Source organism: Oncorhynchus gorbuscha, linkage group LG24, assembly GCF_021184085.1.
Source record: "Oncorhynchus gorbuscha isolate QuinsamMale2020 ecotype Even-year linkage group LG24, OgorEven_v1.0, whole genome shotgun sequence".
Lineage (NCBI taxonomy): Eukaryota > Metazoa > Chordata > Actinopteri > Salmoniformes > Salmonidae > Oncorhynchus > Oncorhynchus gorbuscha.
In genome coordinates this window covers 25871075-25895526 of record NC_060196.1, presented here as the reverse complement: position 1 = coordinate 25895526, position 24452 = coordinate 25871075, and the positions used below count along the sequence as shown (strand labels likewise).

General features: G+C 41.9%; 2 protein-coding genes across 2 annotated transcripts in view; both read left to right on the top strand.

The window, feature by feature from the left end:
- The window catches only part of skiv2l (SKI2 homolog, superkiller viralicidic activity 2-like), a 51200-nt gene extending 33564 nt beyond the window's left edge, over window positions 1–17636 (top strand). Inside the window, exons 26-29 of the mRNA XM_046326369.1 lie at window positions 6092–6202; window positions 7834–8052; window positions 12196–12336; window positions 17061–17636. Coding sequence (XP_046182325.1) covers window positions 6092–6202; window positions 7834–8052; window positions 12196–12336; window positions 17061–17261 — 672 coding nt within the window. The 3' untranslated portion in view covers window positions 17262–17636. The remainder of the gene's footprint in view (window positions 1–6091; window positions 6203–7833; window positions 8053–12195; window positions 12337–17060) is intronic.
- Window positions 17637–17875: 239 nt separating this feature from the next.
- LOC124012926 (proline-rich transmembrane protein 1-like) lies at window positions 17876–23795 on the top strand. The gene is made up of 4 exons (XM_046326988.1): window positions 17876–18406; window positions 20116–20627; window positions 21315–21485; window positions 22030–23795. The coding sequence occupies exons 1-4, from the start codon at window positions 18391–18393 to the stop codon at window positions 22204–22206; spliced, it is 876 nt and encodes a 291-aa protein (XP_046182944.1). The 5' UTR covers window positions 17876–18390; the 3' UTR covers window positions 22207–23795.
- Window positions 23796–24452: the final 657 nt, after the last annotated feature.

The window sequence follows — 24452 nt, the reverse complement described above, 5'->3', positions numbered from 1 at the left end:
CTTCCAATGGTCAGTGAAACCAGTGGCCTTTTTCTCCTGTGTTCTATTGGTTTGTTAATCAAGTTTGTTTCATTGTCCAGTAACCAAAGATAAGTCCTATTAGCAACCAATGTTAACATATTTAGATTTCCACTCTTTCGAAAATGTCTAACAAGTATTTTCACCTCTGTCACATGAAACCTGCTAATTGCATTATTGAACTAACATTTGCGCGTAGCCCACTACCTTGTGCTCATCGCTGCGCTTATAATGTGAAGAAATAGGAGTTTATCAACATTCTATGCTAAACGTTCTGATCTGTTGCATGAACCTCATTGCTTTAAAAAAAAAAAAATTGGGGTGCAGCCAGACTAGGCCTACTGTTTAAATGAATTTGGGATCTATTGTCCCACAACTCTCTCTGAGTCTGTTTGGAATAGGCTTTGTTTCTCGCACAGAATGACAAGCTGACCAATAGAATAGGTTAACCTTTCTACTATGGGGGATAGTAGGTTGACATAGGCTAGTGATTTGGCTGTTCGTTATTTGTCTTGTTGGCTGAGGAAAAGTACACGCGGGAAGTTATTCTAATGTAGGCGGCGTGTGGGTTTGAAGTTTGGGGAAGCTAAGTTTCACCATTTTAAAATAATAATAAAGCATTGCTCGCATTTGCAGACTTATGTAAGATCACCTACTATTCCTAATGTGATTAGATTGGATAGTCATAATTTAGGCTAATAATATAACTTAATTACTGTTCACAAAAAAGACTGTTCAATGCAGCTCAAAGTTGCATAGAGTAGGCTTAGGCTATGTCACATTTATATCATTTCTCTTTTTGCACATGAAAATGTTGGCCTTTTTATAAGCACATTTCATGCAATTTCACTTCACTTTATATGACTGAAGATATTATGGGGTATTGTGTGTAGATTGATTCAAATATGACAAATTACAGGGTAGCCTACTCTGCTGACACTGACAGATCAATAAAAACGACGTTGTCTGATTCACATATTTGGCTTACGAGAAAAGGGAGACAAAAAATACAATATGACGTCCATCTAAACCTGGAGGAGGAAATGATTGTCCAAAAACACTGGCACTGATGCAATGATAATGACAGTGACAGTGAATATGCACACTCACTGGGCATATGACTGATGTTCTCCGCCGGTGCCAATAAGATGGGTTACTTTTCGCTCAATTAAGTTGAGAATTTTGATAACTTAAAGTCAGATTGGAGTCTTTTCGTTCTCTTCTCTTTACAGCAACAGCCATTTGTTTTCCAAACTGTTTTTGCGAGATGTATTTTTAAATATCGCGATACGCCTGGCTGGGTCTCTTTGCTTTTCACGGACAGTCGCAACTCAACAGTCATCTGTTTGGTATTTGTTGCGCTATGTCCAAATTGCGGGCCCTTCTGACTGTAGGCTATGTGATTTAAAACCATTCACAGCTTTTCATTTTTTTAGATAATGATCCCTAGTTTCATGTATTTTTTGGATTGCTTCCGCTAGCCTTGTTCTAACATCTTCAAATTGCTCGTCGGAATTCAGTAGGAATGACGCATGCCGTTGCATCCAAGTTGCATGTTCTGTTAAGATGAATTACCATAAACTAAATGGGATTTCTGTCATTCTGAGAACCTCGTGGATGAACGCCCTAATCAGGTTACGCAACCAATGCATATAGTCCAGTAAATTTCTTAAATGCTGCCGGTCAAATGTCCTAACGGGAACCCTGGCCTGCACTAAGCATTGTAAAACTAAGCCTTGCTAGATATTTTCCTGCCTTGTTCAGTGGCCAACTCCATGGCCTTTTGGTTAGTGTCGGCCCTGAGATTGGAAGGTTTGGGAGTTCGATCCCCAGGAGAGTCATACCAAAGACTGTAAAAATGGGACCCGCTACGTCTCTGATTGGCACTCCGCATTAAGGAGATAGCTTTGGGGGTCAGGACCCTGTGAGTCTATTGATGTGAAGTACTTGCACATCAAGCTGCATCACACTACAGAAACCAGAGATAGGCTCCAGCTCCTCTCATGCAAGGCTACTTACTGCCATGTTCCAGGGTGAGATGAGAACAGCAGAGCAGGGAGTTCTATAATTACCCATGTAGGATGAGCAGAGTCACCGCTGTCTGTCTCACTGAAGGGATACATTACGACTGCATGTCATTAGAGCCATCGATCAGTTAGACAGTAGGCTTTGTGCTGCTGGGCTCTAATTTCTTTGGGAGATATAATATATGCCATTTAGCAGACGCTTTTATCCAAAGCGACTTACAGTCATGTGTGCATACATTCTACGTATAGTGTATGTGAGCTTTCGACTCTCTTAACAGGCCATTCCATTTTGTGTGGCATACATTATACAGTGCATTCGAAAAGTATTCAGACCCTTTCACTTTTTCCACATTTTGTTTTTACGTTACAGCCTTATTCTAAAATATGACAAAGCGAAAACATGTTTTGACATTTTTGCAAACTTATTACAAATTTTTAAAAAACGAATACTTTATTTACGTAAGTATTCAGACCCTTTGCTATGAGACTCGAAATTGAGCTCAGGTGCATCCTGTTTCCATTGATCATCCTTGATTTTTCTACAACTTGTTTGGAGTCCACCTGTGGTAAATTAAATTGATTGAACATGATTTGGAAAGGCACACACCTGTCTATATAAGGTCCCACAGTTGACTGTGCATGTCAGAGCATGTATCAAGCCATGAGGTCGAAGGAATTGTCCATGGAGCTCCAAGACAGGATTGTGTTGAGGCTCGGATCTGGTGAAGGGTACCAAAACATTTCTGCAGCATTGAATGTCCCCAAGAACACTGTGACCTCCATCATTCTTAAATGGAAAAAGTTTGGAACCACTAAGACTCTTCCTAGAGCTTGCTACCCAGCCAAACTGGTAAATCTGTCGTTCTGCCCCTGAACAAGGCAGTTAACCAACTGTTCCTAGGCCGTCATTGAAAATAAGAATTTGTTCTTAACTGACTTGCCTAGTTAAATAAAGGTTAAATAAAGGGCCATGGTCAGGGAGGTGACCAAGAACCCGATGGTTACTCTGACAGAGCTCCAGAGTTTCTCTGTGGAGATGGGAGAACCTTCCAGAAGGACAACCATCTCTGCAGCACTCCGCCTATCAGGCCTTTATGGTAGAGTTGCCAGACGATAGCCACTCCTCAGTAAAAGGCACATGACAAGTACTCAGACCATGAGAAACAAGATTCTCTGGTCTGATGAAACCAAGATTGAACTCTTTGGCCTGAATGCCATCTGGACGACACCTGGCACCATCCCTATGGTGAAGCATGGTGGTGGCATGCTTAAAAAAGCTCTCAGGACCTCAGACTGGGGCGAAGGTTCACCTTCCAACAGGACAACGACCCTAAGCATGCAGCCAAGACAACACAAGAGTGACTTCGGAACAAGTCTGTGAATGTCATTGAGTGGCCCAGCCAGAGCCCGGACTTGAACCTAATGAAACATCTCTGGAGAGACCTGAAAATAGCTGTGCAGCTGTGACATTCCCCATCCAACCTGACAGAGCTTGAGAGGCTCTGCAGAGAAGAATGTGAGAAACTCCCTAAATACAGGTGTGCCTGTAAATATGTTATACCTAAGAAGACTCAAAGCTGTAATCGCTGCCAAAGGTGCTTCAACAGTACTGAGGGAACGACGGTCTGAATACTTAGATAAATGTTACATTTAAGTTTTTTATTTACAGATTAAAAAACTGTTTTTGCTTTGTCATTATGGGGTGCACAAGAACACAAAGGCAACCTGCCTAAATGACTACAGACCCGTAAGCACTCACGTCCGTAGCCATGAAGTGCTTTGAAAGATTGGTAATGGCTCACATCAACACCATTATCCCAGAAACCCTAGACCCACTCCAATTTGCATACCGCCCAAACAGATCCACAGATGATGCAATCTCTATTGCACTCCACACTGCCCGTTCCCACCTGGACAAAAGGAACACTTATGTGAGAATGCTATTCATTGACTACAGCTCAGCGTTCAACACCATAGTACCCTCAAAACTCATCACTAAGCTAAGGAATCTGGGACTAAACACCCCCCTCTGCAACTGGATCCTGGACTTCCTGACGGGCCATCCCGAGGGGGTGAAGGTAGGTAACAACACATCTGCCACGCTGATCCTCAACACTGGAGCTCCTCAGAGGTGCGTGCTCAGTCCCCTCCTGTCCTCCCTGTTCACCCACAACTGCATGGCCAGGCACAACTCCAATACCATCATTAAGTTACCAGACGACACAACAGTGGTAGGCCTGATCACCGTCAACGACGAGACAGCCTATAGGGAGGAAGTGGGCATAACCAAGCCTATTCCCCCTCAGGAAACTAAAAAGATTTGGCATGGGTCCAGAGATCCTCGAAAGGTTCTACAGCTGCAACATTGAGAGCGTAGGGTTGCGTCACTGCAATTGCTCGGCATCTGACCGCATGGCACTACAGAGGGTAGTGCGTACGGCCCAGTACATCACTGGGGCTAAGCTGCCTGCCATCCAGGACCTCTACACCAGGCGGTGTCAGAGGAAGGCCATAAAAATTGTCAAAGACCCCAGCCACCCCAGTCATAGACTGTTCTCTCTACTACTGCATGGCAAGCGGTACTGGAGTGCCAAGTCTAGGACAAAAAGGCTTCTCAACAGTTTTTTTACCCCCAAGCCATATGACTCCTGAACAGGTAATCAAATGGCTACCCGGACTATTTGCATTGTGTGCCCCCCCAGCCCCTCTTTTTACGCTGCTGCTACTCTCTGTTTATCATATATGCATAGTCACTTTCACTAAACATTCAAGTACATACTACCTCAATTGGGCCGACCAACCAGTGCCCTCACACATTGGCTAACCGGGCTATCTGCATTGTGTCCCACCACCTGCCAACCCCTCTTTTACTCTACTGCTACTCTCTGTTTATCATATATGTACATACTACCTCAATCAGCCTGACTAACCGGTGTCTGTATGTAGCCTCGCTACTGTATATAGCCTGTCTTTTTACTGTTTTATTTCTTTACCTACCTATTGTTCACCTAATACCTTTTTTGCACTATTGGTTAGAGCCTGTAAGTAAGCATTTCGCTGTACTTTCCTGTTGTATTCGGCGCACGTGACAAATTAACTTTGATTTGTTGTGTGGAGATAGTTGCACAGTATATTAAATAATTCTACAGACCTCTTCTCTATTACTGTTTGGAGTGAATAGATAAAGTGATTGTACACTACATGACCAAAGGTATTTTTGGACACCTGCTCGTCGAGCATCTCATTCCAAAATCATGGGCATTAATGTGGAGTTGGTCCCCCCTTTGCTGCTTTAACAGCTTCCACTCTTCTGGGAAGGCTTTCCACTCGGTGTTGGAACATTAATGCAGGGACTTGCTTCTATTCAGCCACAACAGCATTAGTGAGGTCAGGCACTGATGTTAGTCAATTAGGCCTGGCTCGCAGTCGGCGTTCCAATTCATCCCAAAGGTGTTCGATGGGGTTGAGGTCAGGGCTCTGTGCAGGCCAGTCAAGTTCTTCCACACCGGTCTCAAAAAAAAAAAAAAATTTCTGTTATGGGCCTTGCTTTGTGCACGGGTGCATTGCCATGCTGAAACAGGGCCTTCCCCAAACGGTTTCCACAAAGTTGTAAGCACAGAATCGTCAAGAATGTTACTGTATGCTGTAGCATTAACATTTCCATTCACTGGAACTAAGGGGTCTAGCCCGAACTATGAGAAACAGCCCCAGATCATTATGCTTCCACTTCACGGCTGAGCCGTTGTTGTTCCGAGACGTTTCCACAATAACAGCACTTACAGTTCACCGTGGCAGCCCCAGCAGGGCAGAAATTTGACGAACTGACTTGTTTGAAAGGTGGCATCCTATAACGGTGCCACGTTGAAAGCCACTGAGGTTTTCAGTAAGGCCATTCTACTGTCAATGTTTGTCTATGGAGATTGCATGGCGGTGTGCTTGATTTCTATACACCTGTCAGCAACGTGTGTGGCTGAAATAGGCAAATCCACTCATTTGAAGGAGTGTCCACATACTGTTGTATAGAATTTTTCACCCTTTTTCCACAGTTTCTGAGGGTGCAGGAGAGGATGAGTGTTCAGGAGGAGCTGGACAAACTGCTCTTCCTCGTCTCAGATCAGTCCCTGTCTCTACTGCCAGAGTACCACCAGAGAATCAAGGTATGTCTGACTTCCATCGTCTTAATGCGATCCAATATTAAATTCAAAACTATTCATACAGAAGCGTTTTTCCTAGGTTCCTGCCTTCTATGGAGTTTTTCCTAGCCTCTGTGCTTCTGCCTCTGCATTGCTTGCTCTTTGGGGTTTAAGGCTGGGTATCTGTAAAGCACTTTTTGACAACTGCTGATGTAAAAAGGCTTTATAAAATACATTTGATTTGATTTAAAGGTGTAATATGCAGAAATCGCTCTGCCATTTCCTAGTTGCTAAAAATCCTAATAGTTTCCCTTATTTCAGTTTGTGACAAAACAAGCTGTCATTGTGTGGAGAATCATTGTACCATCTAAACCGCTGTGAAATATATTTTCCAGAACCAAAATTATTGTATTTTCAGCTATTTGAAGCTGGTGTACTGAACCAAAAGTAAAATATTAATTTTAAGAATGAGAGGCATAGAAATAGCACAAACAGAACATATCTACTTTGCTTTCAAAGAGAATGACAGATCTCTAACTCACATTTCTGTGTGAATTTGGTTGTCGCCCCCAAAAAGTGACATATTGTAGCTTTAACTAGTTCATACACATTAACATTTTCTATTGGTTGCACTGGTGCCCCCAACTTTAAAAAGTTAGGAGCAAAGCATAAAATTTAGAAGCAGCAGAAAATGTTATTTTTTTAAATAGATTGAGATATAGCATATATACATTGTAGCAACTTCTGAAGCTCATGTTGTTCCCTAGGAACTAATATTTAACCCTGTAAATACATTTGTTTATTATAAAACGCTTAAATGTTGACAGAAATACCTGTCATTGAAATGAAGTCATTTGTGGAATATTATGTTTCTACATTATGTTAGAAGCACTATTTTCCTATTGGAATTGTACACAATTGTCAAGTTTGTGATTATAACATGCAAGAGATCAGTCATTCATTCATTGCTATGATCGTTGATCTCCTGAAGAAGCTATCCCTTTTCCTCTCTTTCTATGCCCCCAGATGTTTGGATATACTGATAAAGTTACCAGATTGTTAGCTAGATAGCTAATGAGGTAACAAGCATGACTGAACAAGGTGTAAAACAAATGGTTAATGACTCGTGAAATGTTTTGGAAGTGCCCGCAACATGGTTTATGAATGTAAAATGCGGGCTCCCAATCCTCGACTGTAAGAAAAAAACTGTTCAGTAGTGCTTAAAATGTACCCAAAAACATGAATAATAGATCATCTCTGATGTAAAGCCTACAAAGTTGCCTGCCATTATGTCAGTTCGTGACGTTGAGTTCGAATACATTTTTAACTGACCAAATTAAGAAATGTTTTTAACGCACTGCAAAAATGTGTGTGGACCAGAAAGAGGCTCTCTCGTCACTGTATTTTGTTCATGCAATGAGGAATTACCATCGTCAGAGAAGTTAGAAAACATATCTGCAGATCATTTTTGTCTGGAGCTCAAAAATCTGAAGTAACAGTATGCAAATCAGGGAGCCAAATTAACGACTTGTTCAAAGATCCAATTCTGTTCCCGACATTCATCAAAAATATCTATTTAAAAACAGCCTTTCCTTCGCAAATGATCCATCACTATGTAACACTAGTGTAATAAAGGCATTATCCCCCATCCCCAGGTGCTCCAGTCCCTGCAGTACGTGGACAATAGCGGTGCTGTGCAGCTGAAGGGCAGGGTGGCCTGCCAGATCAGTAGCCATGAGCTGCTCCTCACAGAGCTACTATTTGAGAACGCCTTGAGTCCCCTGGCCCCTGAGGAGAGCGCCGCCCTGCTGTCCTGTCTGGTCTTTCAACAGAAGACCCAGGTGGAGCCCCACATCACCAACACACTGCAGGAGGTATGGGGGAACTGGGGGGGGGGTGAGTTTAGGGGGAGAGGGGTAGGGATGAGAGTGTGTGAGAATACATTTCCTTGGTTCCTTGGGTCCTTTTTTTGCCTCCTTATCAAAACCCATTGAATGAGAAGATCAGAGGTCCCTCCCTCTGACCTCATCCAATGGGTTTTAAGAAGGATCCGAGGAGAGAGGACGCAAGGAATTTAATGAAATGCAATTGAGATTCTCCCTGTGTGTTGGCGTGGTAGAATGTGCTTGGTTGTCTACAGGGGTAGGGTTGAGGTTACACTTTTTTGTGTTCTTGTATCTGTCCCCTATTTGTTATAGTTGTGAAGGTTGTGCAACCATTTTTTTCTCACCCATCTACACTCAGTACCCCATAATGACAAAGTGAAAACATGTTTTTAGAAATGTTTGCAAATGTATTGAAAATGAAATTCAGAAATATCTCATATACATAAATATTCACACCCCTTAGTGAATGCTTTGCAGAAGCACATTTGGCAGTGATTATAGCTGTGGGTTTAGCGTCAAATGCAAAATGAATCATAACGGCTGTATTTCTATATCTTAACTTGATGGCTGACATGCAAAGAAATGTGGGACTTTATCAACAATGGACTAATGAAACAAATACTAACAAATAGTTTTTAGTTTGTGTTTTCCTTTAACTTCTTGGTGACAGGGGGCAGTATTTTCACGTCCGGATGAAATGCATGCCCAAATTCAACTGCCTGCTACTCATCCCCAGAAGATAAGATATGCATATTAGTACATTTGGATAGAAAACACTCTGACGTTTCTAAAACTGTTTGAATCATGTCGGTGAGTATAACAGAACTTATTTAGCAGACGAAACCCAGAGGACAAACCATTCAGATTATTTTTTTTAAGGTCACTCTCTTTTCAATTAGGTTTCATTGGGAATCCAGATTTCTAAGGGACTTTCTTGCAGTTCCTATCGCTTCCACTGTATGTCAACAGTCTTTAGAAATTGGTTGAGGTTATTCCTTTGTGTAATGAAGAAGTACGGCCATCTTGAATGAGGGTAACTTGAAGTGTACTGTTAGATATAGATGCGTGAACAGAAACCATGTTTTCTTCCTGTATTGAACACAGATCATCCTGTCTTAAATTGTATTGATTATTTACATTAAAAAATACCTATAGTTCTATTACAAAAGTAGTTTGAAACGTTTTGGCAAAGTTTACAGTTAACTTTTGAGATATTTTGTAGTCACGTTGCTCAAGTTGGAACCAGTGTTTTTCTGGATCAAACACTCCAAATAAATGGATATTTTGGATATATATCGACGGAATTAATCGAACAAAAGGACCATTTGTGATGTTTATCGGGCATATTGGAGTGCCAACAAAAGAAGCTCGTCAAAGGTAAGGCATGATTTATATTTTTATTTCTGCGTTTTGTGTCGCGTTGAAATATGCTTTCTCTCTTTTGTTTACGGAGGTGCTATCCTCAGATAATAGTATTGTTTGCTTTCGCCGAAAAGCCTTTTTGAAATCTGACATGTTGGCTTGATTCACAACACGTGTAGCTTTAATTTGGTATCTTACATGTGTGATTTAATGAAAGTTTTGATTCTATATTTATTTATTTATTTATTTGAATTTGGCGCTCTGCATTTTCCCTGGCTTTTAAACCTCTTATGGATCCTTTCACTCACCAATCCCTTTAGCTGGATTGATTTGACAACATCCAGTGAAATGGCAGCGGGCCAAATTCAAACTACAGGAATATCAATATTCAACAATCATGAAAATATATGTGTAAAACATCAAAATAAAACTTAACTTCTTGTTAATCCTGCCACTGTGTCAGATTTCAAAAAGGCTTTACGGCGAAAGCAGACAATGCGATTATCTGACGACAAACACATGAAAATCATATTTCAACCAGGCAGGTGTGCCACAAAAGTCAGAAATAGTGGTATAATTAATACCTTACCTTTGAAGATCTTCTTCTGTTGGCACTCCAAAATGTCCCAGAAACATCACAAATGGTCTTTTTGTTCAATAATGAATCTTCTTGATTCAGAAATACACCGGTTTCAACTCGCCCAACATGCCTACAAAGTATCTAATAAATTACCTGTAAACTTGGTCCTAACATTTCAAACAACATTCCTAATATAACCTAAGGTACCCTAAATCATAAATAATCGATACAATTTAAAACGGAATAAACTGTTTCTAATACCGGATAAAAACAATGTGAAGCGCGTTCCAGTTCACACACACCAAAACAGTATAGTCCACCTGGAGTGGCACAATTAATAGCCCTAAAAACATCAACCTAAAAAGGGCTTCCCATAGAAAACTATTGGAAAACGCAATGACCTCAAAAAAATATTCCCTGGATGGATTGTGCTCGGGGTTTCGCCTGCCAAATCAGTTCTGTTACACTCACGGACATTATTCTAACAGTTTTAGAAACGTCAGTGTTTTCTATCCAAATCTACTAATTATATGCATATCCTAGCTTCTGGGCCAGAGTAGCTGGCAGTTTACTTTGTGCACGCTTTTCATCCGGACGTAAAAATACTGCCCCCTAGCCCAAAGAGGTTCCTTTAAGTAATACTGCAGAAATTGTGGCAAAGAAATAAACTTTTTTTGTCCTGAATACGAAGCGTTATTGTTTGGGGCATATTTTCAAACAGGATACATGTTTTGGAATATTTTTATTCTGTACACGCTTCCTTTTCACTCTGTCATTTAGGTTAGTACTGTGGAGTAACTACAATGTTGTTGATCCATCCTCAGTTTTCTCATATCACCATTAAACTCTGTAACTGTTTTAAAATCACCATTGGCCTCATGGTGAAATCCCTGAGCAGTATCCTTCCTCCAGCAACTGAGTTTGAAAGGACACCTGTATCATTGTTGTGACTGGGTGTATTGATACACCATCCAAAGTGTAATTAATAACTTCACCATGCTCAAAGGGATATTCAGTGTGCTTTTTACACATCTGCCAATCGGTGACCTTCTTTGCGTGGCAATGATAAACCTCTCTGGTCTTTGTGGTTTAATCTGTGTTTGAAAATCACTGCTCGATTGAGGGACCTTACATATAATTGTAAGTGTGGGGTTACAGAGATGGGGTTGTCATAAAGAAATCATGTTAAATGCTATTATTGAACATGGAATGAGTTCATGTAACTTATTATGTGATTTGTTAAGCACATTTTTACTCCTGAACTTATTTAGGCTTGCCATAACAAGTGGTTGAATACTCATTGACTCAGCTTTCAATTTTGTATTCAATTGTAAATCATTCTACAAACAAAATTCCACCTTGACATTGTGGAGTATTGTGTGAAGATCAGTAACACAACATCTCATTTAAATATATTTTTAATTCAGGCTGTTACACAACAAAATGTGGAGAACGTAAAGGGGTGTGAATACTTTCAGAAAGCACTGTAACTATACATTTCAATGTGTCATCTGTAATGTACATGGATGGAGGATGGACATGTTGGCTTCTAGTGATACACACACTGGTTTGAGCTCAGGCTAGACGCACACAGCTGTCTTACCCCGCAACAAGGGCGCCACACCCGATACACACTCCCCTGAAGCCCTGAAACATGGAAGTGCTCTAAAGAGGGCTGAATTAGTGATGGGCGAGGTGAGAGCCATGTCTGGAGTGGTTTAGAAAGGTACCATCCAAGGGGCGAGCAGCAAGGAACAGTGATCTCTGACAGGGAACACAATCACCCAACACAGGTAACAGGGCTCCGAGTGGGATTTCAGATGACGTGCAGCTTAACACGTAACAGAGGGGAGGCTGAGGTTAAAGTGGAGTGTGCAAAGTAAGGCGGATGTGATTGGAAAGTGTCACGTGTTTAAGTGCTCCTTGTATGACTAATCTGTGTCTTATCTGCCTTTGTCTCTCATTCTGCTCGCTCTCGCTCTCAATCTCCACTCTTCTCTGTCCTTCTCCTTGTATTAACCCACTTTTGACTGTGCCCCATTACTACCTCCCTTATTACTACCTCATGTCTCTCTCCTCTCTCTTTCTTTGCCCTTCTCCTTACATTACCCCACTCTGTGTGCCCTGTCTATTACTTTCTTCTTATGCCACATCTCTCCCTCGGCTCTCTCCTTTCCTCTCTCCGATAGGGTATTGAGAGAGTGCTGGCAGTGGCCCAGCGTATTGGGGAACTGCAGAGGGACTGTGGGATAACCCAGACAGCTGAAGAATTTGTGGGCCAGTTCAAGTTTGGCCTGACCGAAGTGGTATACTGCTGGGCCAGAGGCATGGTGAGTGGCATAAGCGAACTGTAATTTTAGACTCTTCTTGATTGACCTCATTTTAATCAAGACACTCGTGGACAGTTTCCTGGACACAGAATAAGCCTAGTCCTGGACCGAAAAGCATGTCCATTTTAAAGTGCTTTGTACTCCAGAACTAGGCTTAATCCCGTGTCTTGGAACCTGGCCCCTCAAAGCTCCAAAAACCTTCCCCCTAAAAGATCTTCATCAGGAGTTAGGTTTCTATCCATTTGGGGGGGGCATCAATTATCTGCAGATAAGTGATAAAAAGATTCTCTGAAGATGTTAATTCCTCAGTGCAGAAACAATATATTGAGGAGAAAGCCTCATTCTGGTCCACACAATTTTTTCCCGGTGCGTTAAATTGACAATGGTAGGCAACGTTTTATGCTTTACATTAGAGATTAACCATTTTTTATGGTTTTAAGGTACAGTGCCTTGCGAAAGTATTCGGCCCCCTTGAACTTTGCGACCTTTTGCCACATTTCAAGTGGGACACAATCATGAAGTGGAACGACATTTATTGGATATTTCAAACTTTTTTAACAAATCAAAAACTGAAAAATTGGGCGTGCAAAATGATTCAGCCCGCTTAAGTTAATACTTTGTAGCGCCAACTTTTCCTGCGATTACAGCTGTAAGTCGCTTGGGGTATGTCTCTTATCAGTTTTGCACATCGAGAGACTGAATTTTTTTTCCCATTCCTCCTTGCAAAACAGCTCGAGCTCAGTGAGGTTGGATGGAGAGCATTTGTGAACAGCAGTTTTCAGTTCTTTCCACAGATTCTCGATTGGATTCAGGTCTGGACTTTGACTTGGCCATTCTAACACCTGGATATGTTTATTTTTGAACCATTCCATTGTAGATTTTTGCTTTATGTTTTGGATCATTGTCTTGTTGGAAGACAAATCTCCGTCCCAGTCTCTGGTCTTTTGCAGACTCCATCAGGTTTTCTTCCAGAATGGTCCTGTATTTGGCTCCATCCATCTTCCCATCAATTTTAACCATCTTCCCTGTCCCTGCTGAAGAAAAGCAGGCCCAAACCATGATGCTGCCACCACCATGTTTGACAGTGGGGATGGTGTGTTCAGGGTGATGAGCTGTGTTGCTTTTACGCCAAACATAACGTTTTGCATTGTTGCCAAAAAGTTCAATTTTGGTTTCATCTGACCAGAGCACCTTCTTCCACATGTTTGGTGTGTCTCCCAGGTGGCTTGTGGCAAACTTTAAACGACACTTTTTATGGATATCTTTAAGAAATGGCTTTCTTCTTGCCACTCTTCCATAAAGGCCAGATTTGTGCAATATACGACTGATTGTTGTCCTACGGACAGAGTCTCCCACCTCAGCTGTAGATCTCTGCAGTTCATCCAGAGTGATCATGGGCCTCTTGGCTGCATCTCTGATCAGTCTTCTCCTTGTATGAGCTGAAAGTTTAGAGGGACGGCCAGGTCTTGGTAGATTTGCAGTGGTCTGATACTCCTTCCATTTCAATATTATCGCTTGCACAGTGCTCCTTGGGATGTTTAAAGCTTGGGAAATCTTTTTGTATCCAAATCCGGCTTTAAACTTCTTCACAACAGTATCTCGGACCTGCCTGGTGTGTTCCTTGTTCTTCATGATGCTCTCTGCGCTTTTAACGGACATCTGAGACTATCACAGTGCAGGTGCATTTATACGGAGACTTGATTACACAGAGGTGGATTGTATTTATCATCATTAGTCATTTAGGTCAACATTGGATCATTCAGAGATCCTCACTGAACTTCTGGAGAGAGTTTGCTGCACTGAAAGTAAAGGGGCTGAATAATTTTGCACGCCCAATTTTTCAGTTTTTGATTTGTTAAAAAAGTTTGAAATATCCAATAAATGTCGTTCCACTTCATGATTGTGTCCCACTTGAAATGTGGCAAAAGGTCGCAAAGTTCAAGGGGGCCGAATACTTTCGCAAGGCACTGTACATTTCTAAGCATTTCTGAATGAAGAGCCATTTGGGAGCCAAATGAACAGCTATTTTAGGTGAATGGAGCCAAGTGATCCGGGTCACAGAAAATACTAAATGCCCATCACTGTGCAACAGAGCTCAAAGGGAACACTGGTGTCTTAAAAGGGCAATGACATACACAACATGACCAAAAGTATATGGACAACAGCTCGTCAAACATCTCATTCCAAATTCATGGGCATTAATATGGAGTTGGTCCCCCCTTTGCTGCTATAACAGCCTTCACTGTTCTGGGAAGGCTTTCTACTAGATGTTGGAACATTGCTGCGGGGTCATGCTTCCATTCAGCCACAAGCGCATTGGTGAGGTCGGGTGCTGATGTTGGGTGATAAGGCCTGGCTCGCAGTCGGCGTTCCAATTTAACCCAAAGGTGTTCCATGGGTTTGAGGTCAGGGCTCTTGACAAACCATTTCTGTATGAACCTTGCTTTGTGCATGGGAGCATTATCATGCTGGAACCAGTGAGGGCCTTCCCCAAACTGTTGCCACAAAGTTAAAGCACAGTATCGTCTAGAATGTCATTGTAGGCTGTAGCGTTATGATTTCCCTTCACTGGAACTAAGGGGCCTAGCCCGAACCATGAAAAACATCCCCAAACCATTATTCCTCCATTATCCCGCACTTTGCATTGGTGCAGGTAGTGTTCTCCTGGCCATCCTGCCAGATGGTGAAGCGTGATTAAATCACTTCAGAGAACGAGCTTCCACTGCTGCAGAGTCCAATGGCGGCGAGCTTTACACTACTCTTGACTTCTGTGCGGCTGCTCAGCCATGGAAACCCATTTCATGAATCTCCCGACAAGCAGTTATAGTGCTGACGTTGCTTCCAGAGGCCGTTTGGAACTCGGTAGTGAGTGTTGCAACCGAGGACAGGCAATTTTTGAGCTTGTATGGCCTACCACTTGCTCTTAGACGTTTCCACTTCACAATAACAGCACTTACAGTTCACCGTGGCAGCTCTAGCATGGCAGAAATTTGACGAACTGACTTGTTGGAAAGGTGGCATCCTATACCGGTGCCACGTTGAAAGTCACTGAGCTCTTCAGTAAGGCCATTCTATTGCCAATGTTTGTCTATGGAGGCTGCATGGCTGTGTGCTCGATGTTATACCCTGTGTGTGGCTGAAATAGCCGAATCCACAAATTTGAAGGGGTGTCCACATACTGTTGTAAATGTAGTGTACTTTGTAATAAACAAAATAATTATTGTTATTATGTATATTTATAATAAGTTAATAATGATAGCAATCAGGATGTTGTCTCCAATGGGGTAAATGCAGATGGATAAACCCCATGTTTCAGCCTGTGTACATGTTATAGCCACTATGCTACAGGTGATAAAGCTTATTGCTAATAACACATCTGATAAGACTCCATGCGTGGTCCAATATGCTAAAATAATTCTAACTGTGTTTTCACCAATATGTTTTGGGGCTTTTAAAAAGTCACCAGAACGGAGCTTCAGTCCTCAGACTGAAATTGACTGAACTCACAGTTTAATACATGTACAAAATGATCCCTAAAAGCATGACGGTCATGACTTTCTTTACCGACATAAAAAGATCCCACCTTGTCGAACGAACAAATGATCTGTCGGCATTTATGAAACTTCCCGTTTCCATTACAGCCGTCGTGATTTTTTAAATACTGTATGACTTTACTCACATAGAAATAGTGGATGGAAACTGTAATGAGGTGCGTTCTGGCGGCAGAGAAGTCAGGCGCAGGAGAGCGAAAACTGATTTACAACGGTGTCGTTTCATAAACAAAAAACCACCGTCAACAGAACAAATACATGAAATGGGTCAAACAAAACCCAGTTATCACCAGCATACCGCGCACAAGCACGACAAGAAACAATTACGGACAAGGACATGGGGGGGAACAGAGGGTTAAATACACAACATGTAATTGATGGAATTGGAAGCAGGTGTGATGGAAGACAAGACAAAACCAATGGAAAATGAAAAGTGGATCGGCGATGGCTAGAAGGTCGGTGACGTAGACCGCCGAACGCCGCCCGAACAAGGAGAGTGACCAACTTTGTAGGAAGTCGTGACAGAAATGTGATTACTGATGATGGTCTTTTCAACACAGAAGTTCATACCATATTATTGCCTGATGATCTTCTGAACTTCCTAATACCTTTCTGATTTTAGTTTCGTCAAACCATATTTCCTTCAGATTGAAATACTGTCAAAACTACTGGCAGATTGATTTGAAATAGACTGTCGTAGCCCCTTTCAAAAAAAGTTAACATTTGCTTTGATTACATCACTTTTTTTACTTGATGGGGTTGATATTTTTTTTAATATATAAAAATGGGGTCACGGGCCAAAAATGTTTGGGAACCCCTAATGTACTTTATCATAAGTTTAAACTAACTGCTATCCCTACTTTCTGGCCTATTTATTTAAAAAGAAATGCAGAGTGTCGGAGTGGCAGGTAGCCTACTGGTTAGAGCGTTGGGCTAGAAACCGAAAGGTTGCTAGAGCTGACAAGGTTTTTTTTTTAAACTGTCGTTCTGTCCCTGGATAAGACAGTTAACCCACTGTTTCCAGGCCGTCATTGTAAATAAGAATTTGTCCTTAACTGACTTGCCTAGTAAAATAAAGGTAACAAATACAGGGGAGACCAAGAAGGCAGCAGTCCTGTCCTGTACTCAACTGTGTTTAAATTAACTGGTATACTTTCCTATTTCCTCCTCCAGCCATTTGCAGAGATTGCACAGTTAACAGACGTCCAGGAGGGCACGGTGGTGCGCTGCATCCAGAGACTAGACGAGGTGCTGAAGGAGGTGCGCCAGGCAGCCCGCATCGTGGGAGACTCGGTCCTGGGCAGCAAGATGGAGAAGGCCTCCCTGGCCATTCGCAGAGACATCGTGTTCACTGCTTCGCTCTACACACACTAAGATGGGAAGGGAGAGAATGGGGGGGAACAGGGAGAGCGAGAGAGGGTGTAGATAGTGTTTGTATTGTAGGTGAAAGAGTGTGGAGAGGAGGAGATAGAGAGGATGTAGGTACGGTATTGTAGGTGAGAGAGTGCCAAGGTGCCTGAGCCAAGTCCCAAGCTCGATCAATGTGTGTGAGCATGGTGAGTGTATGAGGGGGGGGGGGGGGGGGGGGTTTGTGTGCGATTGTATGGACATACTATTGTTTACCTGAGTCCTAATTAAATTCCTGGACATGGAAAGGGAATGCTCTTAAACAAATCAGACCAAAGTAGTAATGATAATGAAATTATTTGTAATTTATTGTACAGTAATAAAATCCACTGTGGACTAACATTTTAGTGTACTTTGTTTTTAGCAATTGTCCCCCAAGGGCTCCTGTGATTGTCTGAGTAAGTGGCTGTATGCATGAGTCTGACATTGGTTTAAACATTATGACACTGTTAACTATTGCTCTTGCTGTATACTGTAGGAACAACAATCTGTACATATCCTATTCTGTGAAACATAATGTCATTTACAGTCAACTATCTAACCCGAATCAAAATCATGATCCGTTCTAGACTCATGCTCATGTTATGACAGCAAGCCACGGGTATAAAGAGTTGTCAGCATAGCATAAAAAGTATTCAAATTCAATATCCGGTCATCTCTTTAAAGTGTTTGTTTCGGGTTTTCCAGCTCAGTGGCATATGTATTTCCCAGTCTCGGCTGTCTCTTTAAGACAACGATAGCTTTGTGTCTGATTAATTCAATGTAACGAGAGATGCATTGGAGAAACCTATTTTCTGCGGTTACTGTGGATGTACCAGCTACAGAGAGTGTGAAAAACATTGACATTTCTTTCCTATTGGTCATGATCATCGGATAATCCAATTGGCCGTTATCATATACTAAAGTTATAACGTGATACCGTTATTATAGGCAACGGATGTGGGGATACAAAAAAATATGGATTTAAATTAGCTGTAAATTAAGTCTCCATAATTTCATCATTTTTCTGTAAGAGGATTTACCAAAAGTCGTTTTGGAGGAATAAGAATATTTACATTAAATTGTTTGGAGGGGAGTTTTATTCTGTCTGCACGAAATGTCTGAAAAACACGGTAAGCTTTTTTTTCTCTTGTTCTGTTGCGTCTTTTATGTCAGCACTGTAATTGATAATTGAGCCAATTCTTCCCCTCCCCCGTTGTATATTCTCTCCTTTGGATTGTGATACATGTGTACATTTGGGATAATTGTTTGACTATAGGTTGTTTTGGTAGGTTTTTTTGTGGTGCATAACTAACAATTGGCTACTTGGTGACGTATGATATCTCTGTTTCCATCTTCTCTGTTTTCACCTCCCCATGTCAACATCTCCCACAAACTCATCCTTCTATTTATCTGCATGTCCTACATCTGTAGTCTGCTATGTTATTTTATTCCCAATAGGGTACGCTCTATTTAATTGCCTATGCATGCACATTTATTTAAATAACTACAATGAAATAAGGGTTTGCGTGCGTGCGTGTGTTTGTTTCCGTGAGTGTGGGCGGATTCGCGTGCGTTTGTACAGTGTATCAGGGCGAATGAACGTGAGCGTGTGATAACATAAGAAATCCAGCACAATAATTTGCTTAATTTCTCTCTTTAACTTTAGGTTATCAAGGTAAGAGCCCTGCTACTGAGTGAGATGCCTCCCTAATTCTAAATGAAAGCCTATAGCACAGAAAACAGGTTTCGGTTGGAAAAGCCCTGTATAGAGGCCTGCCTGCATGTTCATGGCATGCACATCACACCAATGAATGAAGTTTATAGCCGATATAGCCGTATCACGTGATAGACACAAACAGACAGCTGAGGTTTTTCGGGAATAGCAGAACATTGTAATCCAATATGGATGATAAAACATGCCAGATATAATCATATTGTTCATTATGAAGAGATGGCAACATATATAGAACTATTCTCCCTCTCAAAGGAATCAGCTCATCTTAATTATAGACACCCAAAGAAATCCTATACCAATTTGACTAGATATCTACAACATAAGACATTTGGAATAATCCAACAATATATGTTCTTTGATGGCTTTCCATCACCATTAGACTACTGAGTAGTATGCTATCTGGTATATGCTTTAGTTGTGAATGGGCCATGAATTCAAACAGTCAATGAAAGTATACATTAGTGCATTAGTTCACTATCAGATCCATATGAACTCCTATCACTTATCCCCCATTCATCCACTATAACCCTTCCTTTCTTCACTGTTGTCCTCTCTCCTTTTTTATTTGACTATCTCTCCCATTTGCATCCTATGAATCAGATTTCCCTGTTTTCACATTGTCCCTGATGTGCGCCATGTACCCTTGAAAGGTGTCCCTCCCACTGTGTCAGGATCCCATCCCCCTTCTGTGTTTGAGTGGTCTTACTCTGGCTGTGGTGACAGTGTTAGTGGGTTATGTAATGGTGTGTATCCCCAAGCACAACTCTCTCTCTCTTTCTCTCTCTCTCTCTCATATCAACTGCTGAATAGGCTAGTCAGCATGCTGTTTATTGCTGTACTGTACAAAGTCAACCTGGCTACTGTGTGAACGTGGTTCTTTTTGTTTCTCTTTGTGTGTGAAATGTATTCAACATTTTCACACTCTACATAGGTTTGTGTGGTTTACATACCCGTAGGTGACAAACCTATTATAGTGCTTGTATTGCGTAAGCGGTGACCAAAATGTTGGAGGGATGGCTAGTTAGATAACATTTCTGCCGACTCACTCACTCACTCACATATTTATTTCTCTCTCTAATTTATTTCCATTTCTTCCTCTCTCAGGTCTGGAGGACTCCAATCGGCAGGCCATGTCCCAACCCATGCAGCAAATGCAGCCCCCTCCATACCTCCCATCCCAGGACCCTAACACTGGCCAACAACACTCCAACATGCAGCACTCCAACATGCAGCACTCCAACATGCAGCACTCCAACATGCAGCACCCCAACATGCAGCACCCCAACATGCAGCACCCCAACATGCAGCACCCCAACATGCAGCACCCCAACATGCAGCACCCCAACATGCAGCATCCCAACATGGGCCCTCCGCCCAGCTGTGGTCCCCAGCCCAACTACCCCCCTCCACCCCCTCCCCCTGGCTCCGATGGCTACCAGGAGACCCAGTTCCACAATGGATCCTACGGAAACCCAGGGGCCCCACAGGGCTACACAGTCCAGACCCAGGGCCCGGGAGGGGGGGTCCCACATGCCCCTGTAGGGTATTTTCAACCAGGATACCCTCTCCAGCTGCAGCCCTGCACAGCCTATGTGCCTGTCTACCCCATGGCGTCGGTGAGTCAGTGTATTCATCTACGATAGCAGTAATTATTCCAAAGCAATTTGTGTTTGCTGAAAAGAGAACGAAGCATATGAGGGTGGTATGCTCATCTGATTCTTTAGAACACCGGTGCTGGTTTGGGAAAAATATACAAGAATGGAAAGGCCCGCACAAGGTATAATACTGCTCCCCAGTGTTTTACTTCTGCACCATGATATATTCTGTAAGGGATAATCAACAAGGGGCTTATGCTCTAGAATGCCTTTCAAGCCAATCAGAAACAAGTATTCAACCACGCCATGGTATATGTTTGTGTATCATCATGATGCAGTAGTAAATCACTGGGGAACAGGCGCAGCATTATAATGACCTGGTATTTCCTTTCTTAATCGAATAGAGAATGAGTCACCCACACAAGCCAATTTCCATTGGTTCTTAGGTTAAGGCTGTGGAAAGTAAACATTGGTTTGCTCCTCTTGAAAATCCAAAAAGGCTTTTCCAAGGTCAGTGGCCATAAAGAGATCAAGCATCTCACAGTAGGAGTACTGTTCTTGGATCAGTTTTGCCTTGTAGATCACACTGAATAAGATTACATGGACAAGGGGGGACCTGATCCTAGATAAGCACTCCTACTCTGAGATGCTTGATACATCTCTCTCTCTCTCTCCCTCTTTCACTCTCTCACTCACTCTCTCACACAGGGACAGCCCTACCAGGGGATGCCCCAGGGTCAGATGGGCATGCAGATGCCCCATGGCATCGCTCTGATGGAGCCCCGGCGCCCGCCTCACGACTACCTGCCCATCGCTGTGCTCACCACCGTCTGCTGCTTCTGGCCCACAGGAATTATAGCCATCATCAAGGCAGTACAGGTTGGTGTTAGGCTAGCACAGAATTGTCTGCACAGTATGTTTGTTAGCTAGCTAGTCATTTTTAGGGAAATGATTGATTGTTTTGTTGTTTCTCTGTTTATTACAGTATTATGTTTATTTTTTATATGCTGGCTTTGTTGGTTAGCCTGATCATTATGCACAAGACTCTACAACAGTCTACATCATGTAATTGCAGCATTGTTTACACAGGCTAAAATGGATTTTTGCATTGGGCTTTCCTTCTGACTTGTTTGAGTTGAGCTAAGCTGACAGCCAGGCATAAATAGCCCTGCAAACTTGGGTCTTGAACCATTAGTATTATTATTATTATGGTTGTTTATTTTAAGACCTGATAAACTATGTTTTGTGGCTTTTTGTGTGAGTATGTACTATTGTCAACACCACTCTCTCCCCCTCTCAACTAAATTCAGTTTAAGGTTCATTATCGGCATGCAATACATTCTATAAATATGGCCAAGCACTCCAAAACCATAGTTTGTGAGTGGAAAAAAGCATTCTCTCTCGCCCTCCTTCCCCCCCTCAGGTGCGTACAGCAGTGGCCAGGGGGGACATGGTGACGGCAGAGATAGCATCCCGCGAGGCGCGTAACTTCTCCTTCATCAGCCTGGCGGTGGGCATTGCCTCCATCGTCCTGTGTACCATCCTCACCGTGGTAGTCATCATCGCCTCCCAACACCATGACGATGACTGGGAACCCTAATACATAACACAGTGTGGCATCATGGGATGTTTAGTTTTGGGTGGAGATTGAAGAATAAGAGCACCGGAATTCACTCTCTGAAACTGGTATGTTATATTGGGGGGTGTATATATGTGTGTGTGTGTGTGTATATATATGCACCCTGTGTACTGTATACAGTACTGACCTGACCTACTGACTACTAACGGGTTGAGAACCAATCACACTTATATTCAATTGCCAAAACAAATAGATACACATTACTTGCCAGTATTACTTACCATTTACACTCGGATATAATAGCTCTCCATAGCACTTATGGGGGAAACAGAGTACATACACAGAGGCATTAAAGGGCAATTCCACCACATTTCAACCTCATTTTCATTATCTATAGCACAGTACCAGTGTCTACATATGTGAAAATGGCGCATGACATCATCAAAAGTACCAAAAAAAAAAAAAAAAGATTTTCAAAAACAATGAGATTCACAGTGACGTGGGGAGTAAGAAAATGCCCTCCATCTGGCTAGAAACTCGTTGCAGGTTTTGAAAATTCGAGTTTTTCTTACTTTTCCTCCTGCCTTATCACAGAGAATAATCTTTAGGATCTTCTTCTCTTTTTAACCACAGAGCATAGAAACGTGCAAACTTTCACATATGTAGACACTGGTATGGTGCTGGAGATAATGAATATGAGGTTGAAAAGTGTCAGAATTGCCCTTTACCTATGAATTACAGATTAATTTATGGTCCCCTTGAACCTAGGTAGACCAAACCATGGATCACACTGTATCTTGATAAACTAAGCCTTCACAAAACTGCCAAAAAGATCACAAATCATGACTGACATTAGTGCCATATATAAATAGTATTGTGTAAGGAGGTTGTTTTGAATTACTTCTAATATAAATACTTTTATTGAATTGTGTTTAGTCATTTATAGTTTTTGATTTATGATTTTCATAAACACCCACATCTAACTATAGTATTTAAAAAAATATTTATTAAATGGATCGTATAAATTATAGTATAAGACTGCCAAACAGACGTTGGTATGGAGGGATACAAATGATCAGTATTCATTTTACACACAATCAAATGGAAAATAAATAAAGACATATTGTTGTCTTATTATGAGATTAATATATGAAAATTGTGGACTAAAAGATTGGGATTTGTCTCGTGAGATGAATGACATCTCTATTTCAAAGTTGTGCTGGCGGAGGGATACACCATAGGGTGTACTGTGACTGTGTCTTTTCTCCCGCCTTTTTTTTATATGACATGGGACTATTTTAGCTACATTGACAAATTGTTTGTTGCATAAGATTGTTTAATACTTGTTCACTTTATTTATGTATGTATTTAGGTATATTATAATTTATTAGTTTATTTATAATATTTATTTTTCATAGATTATTAGCATGTCACCATTTTGTTTTAGTTGAAATCAATAGTTTATTGTACCCCTATTGGCCTACAAAACCTTAACTAAACTCAGCAAAAAAATAAATGTCCTCTCACTGTCAACGGCGTTTATTTTCAGCAAACTTAACATGTGTAAATATTTGTATGAACATAACAAGATTCAACAACTGAGACATAAACTGAACAAGTTCCATAGACATGTGACTAACAGAAATGGAATAATGTGTCCCTGAACAAAGGGGGGGTTAAAATCAAAAGCAACAGTCAGTATCTGGTGCGGCCACCAGCTGCATTAAGTACTGCAGTGTTGCCAGTTCTTGCTGTGAGATGTTACCCCACTCTTCCACCAAGGCACCTGCAAGTTCCCGAACATTTCTGGGAGAAATGGCCTTAGTCCTCACCCTCCGATCCAACAAGTCCCAGACGTGCTCAATAGGATTGAGATCCAGGCTCTTCGCTGGCCATTGCAGAACACTGACATTCCTGTCTTGCAGGAAATCACGCACAGAACGAGCAGTATGGCTGGTGGCATTGTCATGCTGGAGGGTCATGTCAGGGTGAGCCTGCAGGTAGGGTACCACATGAGGGAGTAGGATGTCTTCCCTGTAACACACAGCATTGAGATTTCCTGCAATGACAACAAGCTCAGTCCGATGATGCTGTGACACACCACCCCAAACCATGACGAACCCTCCACCTCCAAATGGATCCCGCTCCAGAGTACAGGCCTCGTTGTAACGCTCATACCTTCTACGATAAATGCGAATCCGACCATCACCCCTGGTAAGAGAACCACAACTCGTCAGTGAAGAGCACTTTTTGCCAGTCCTGTCTGG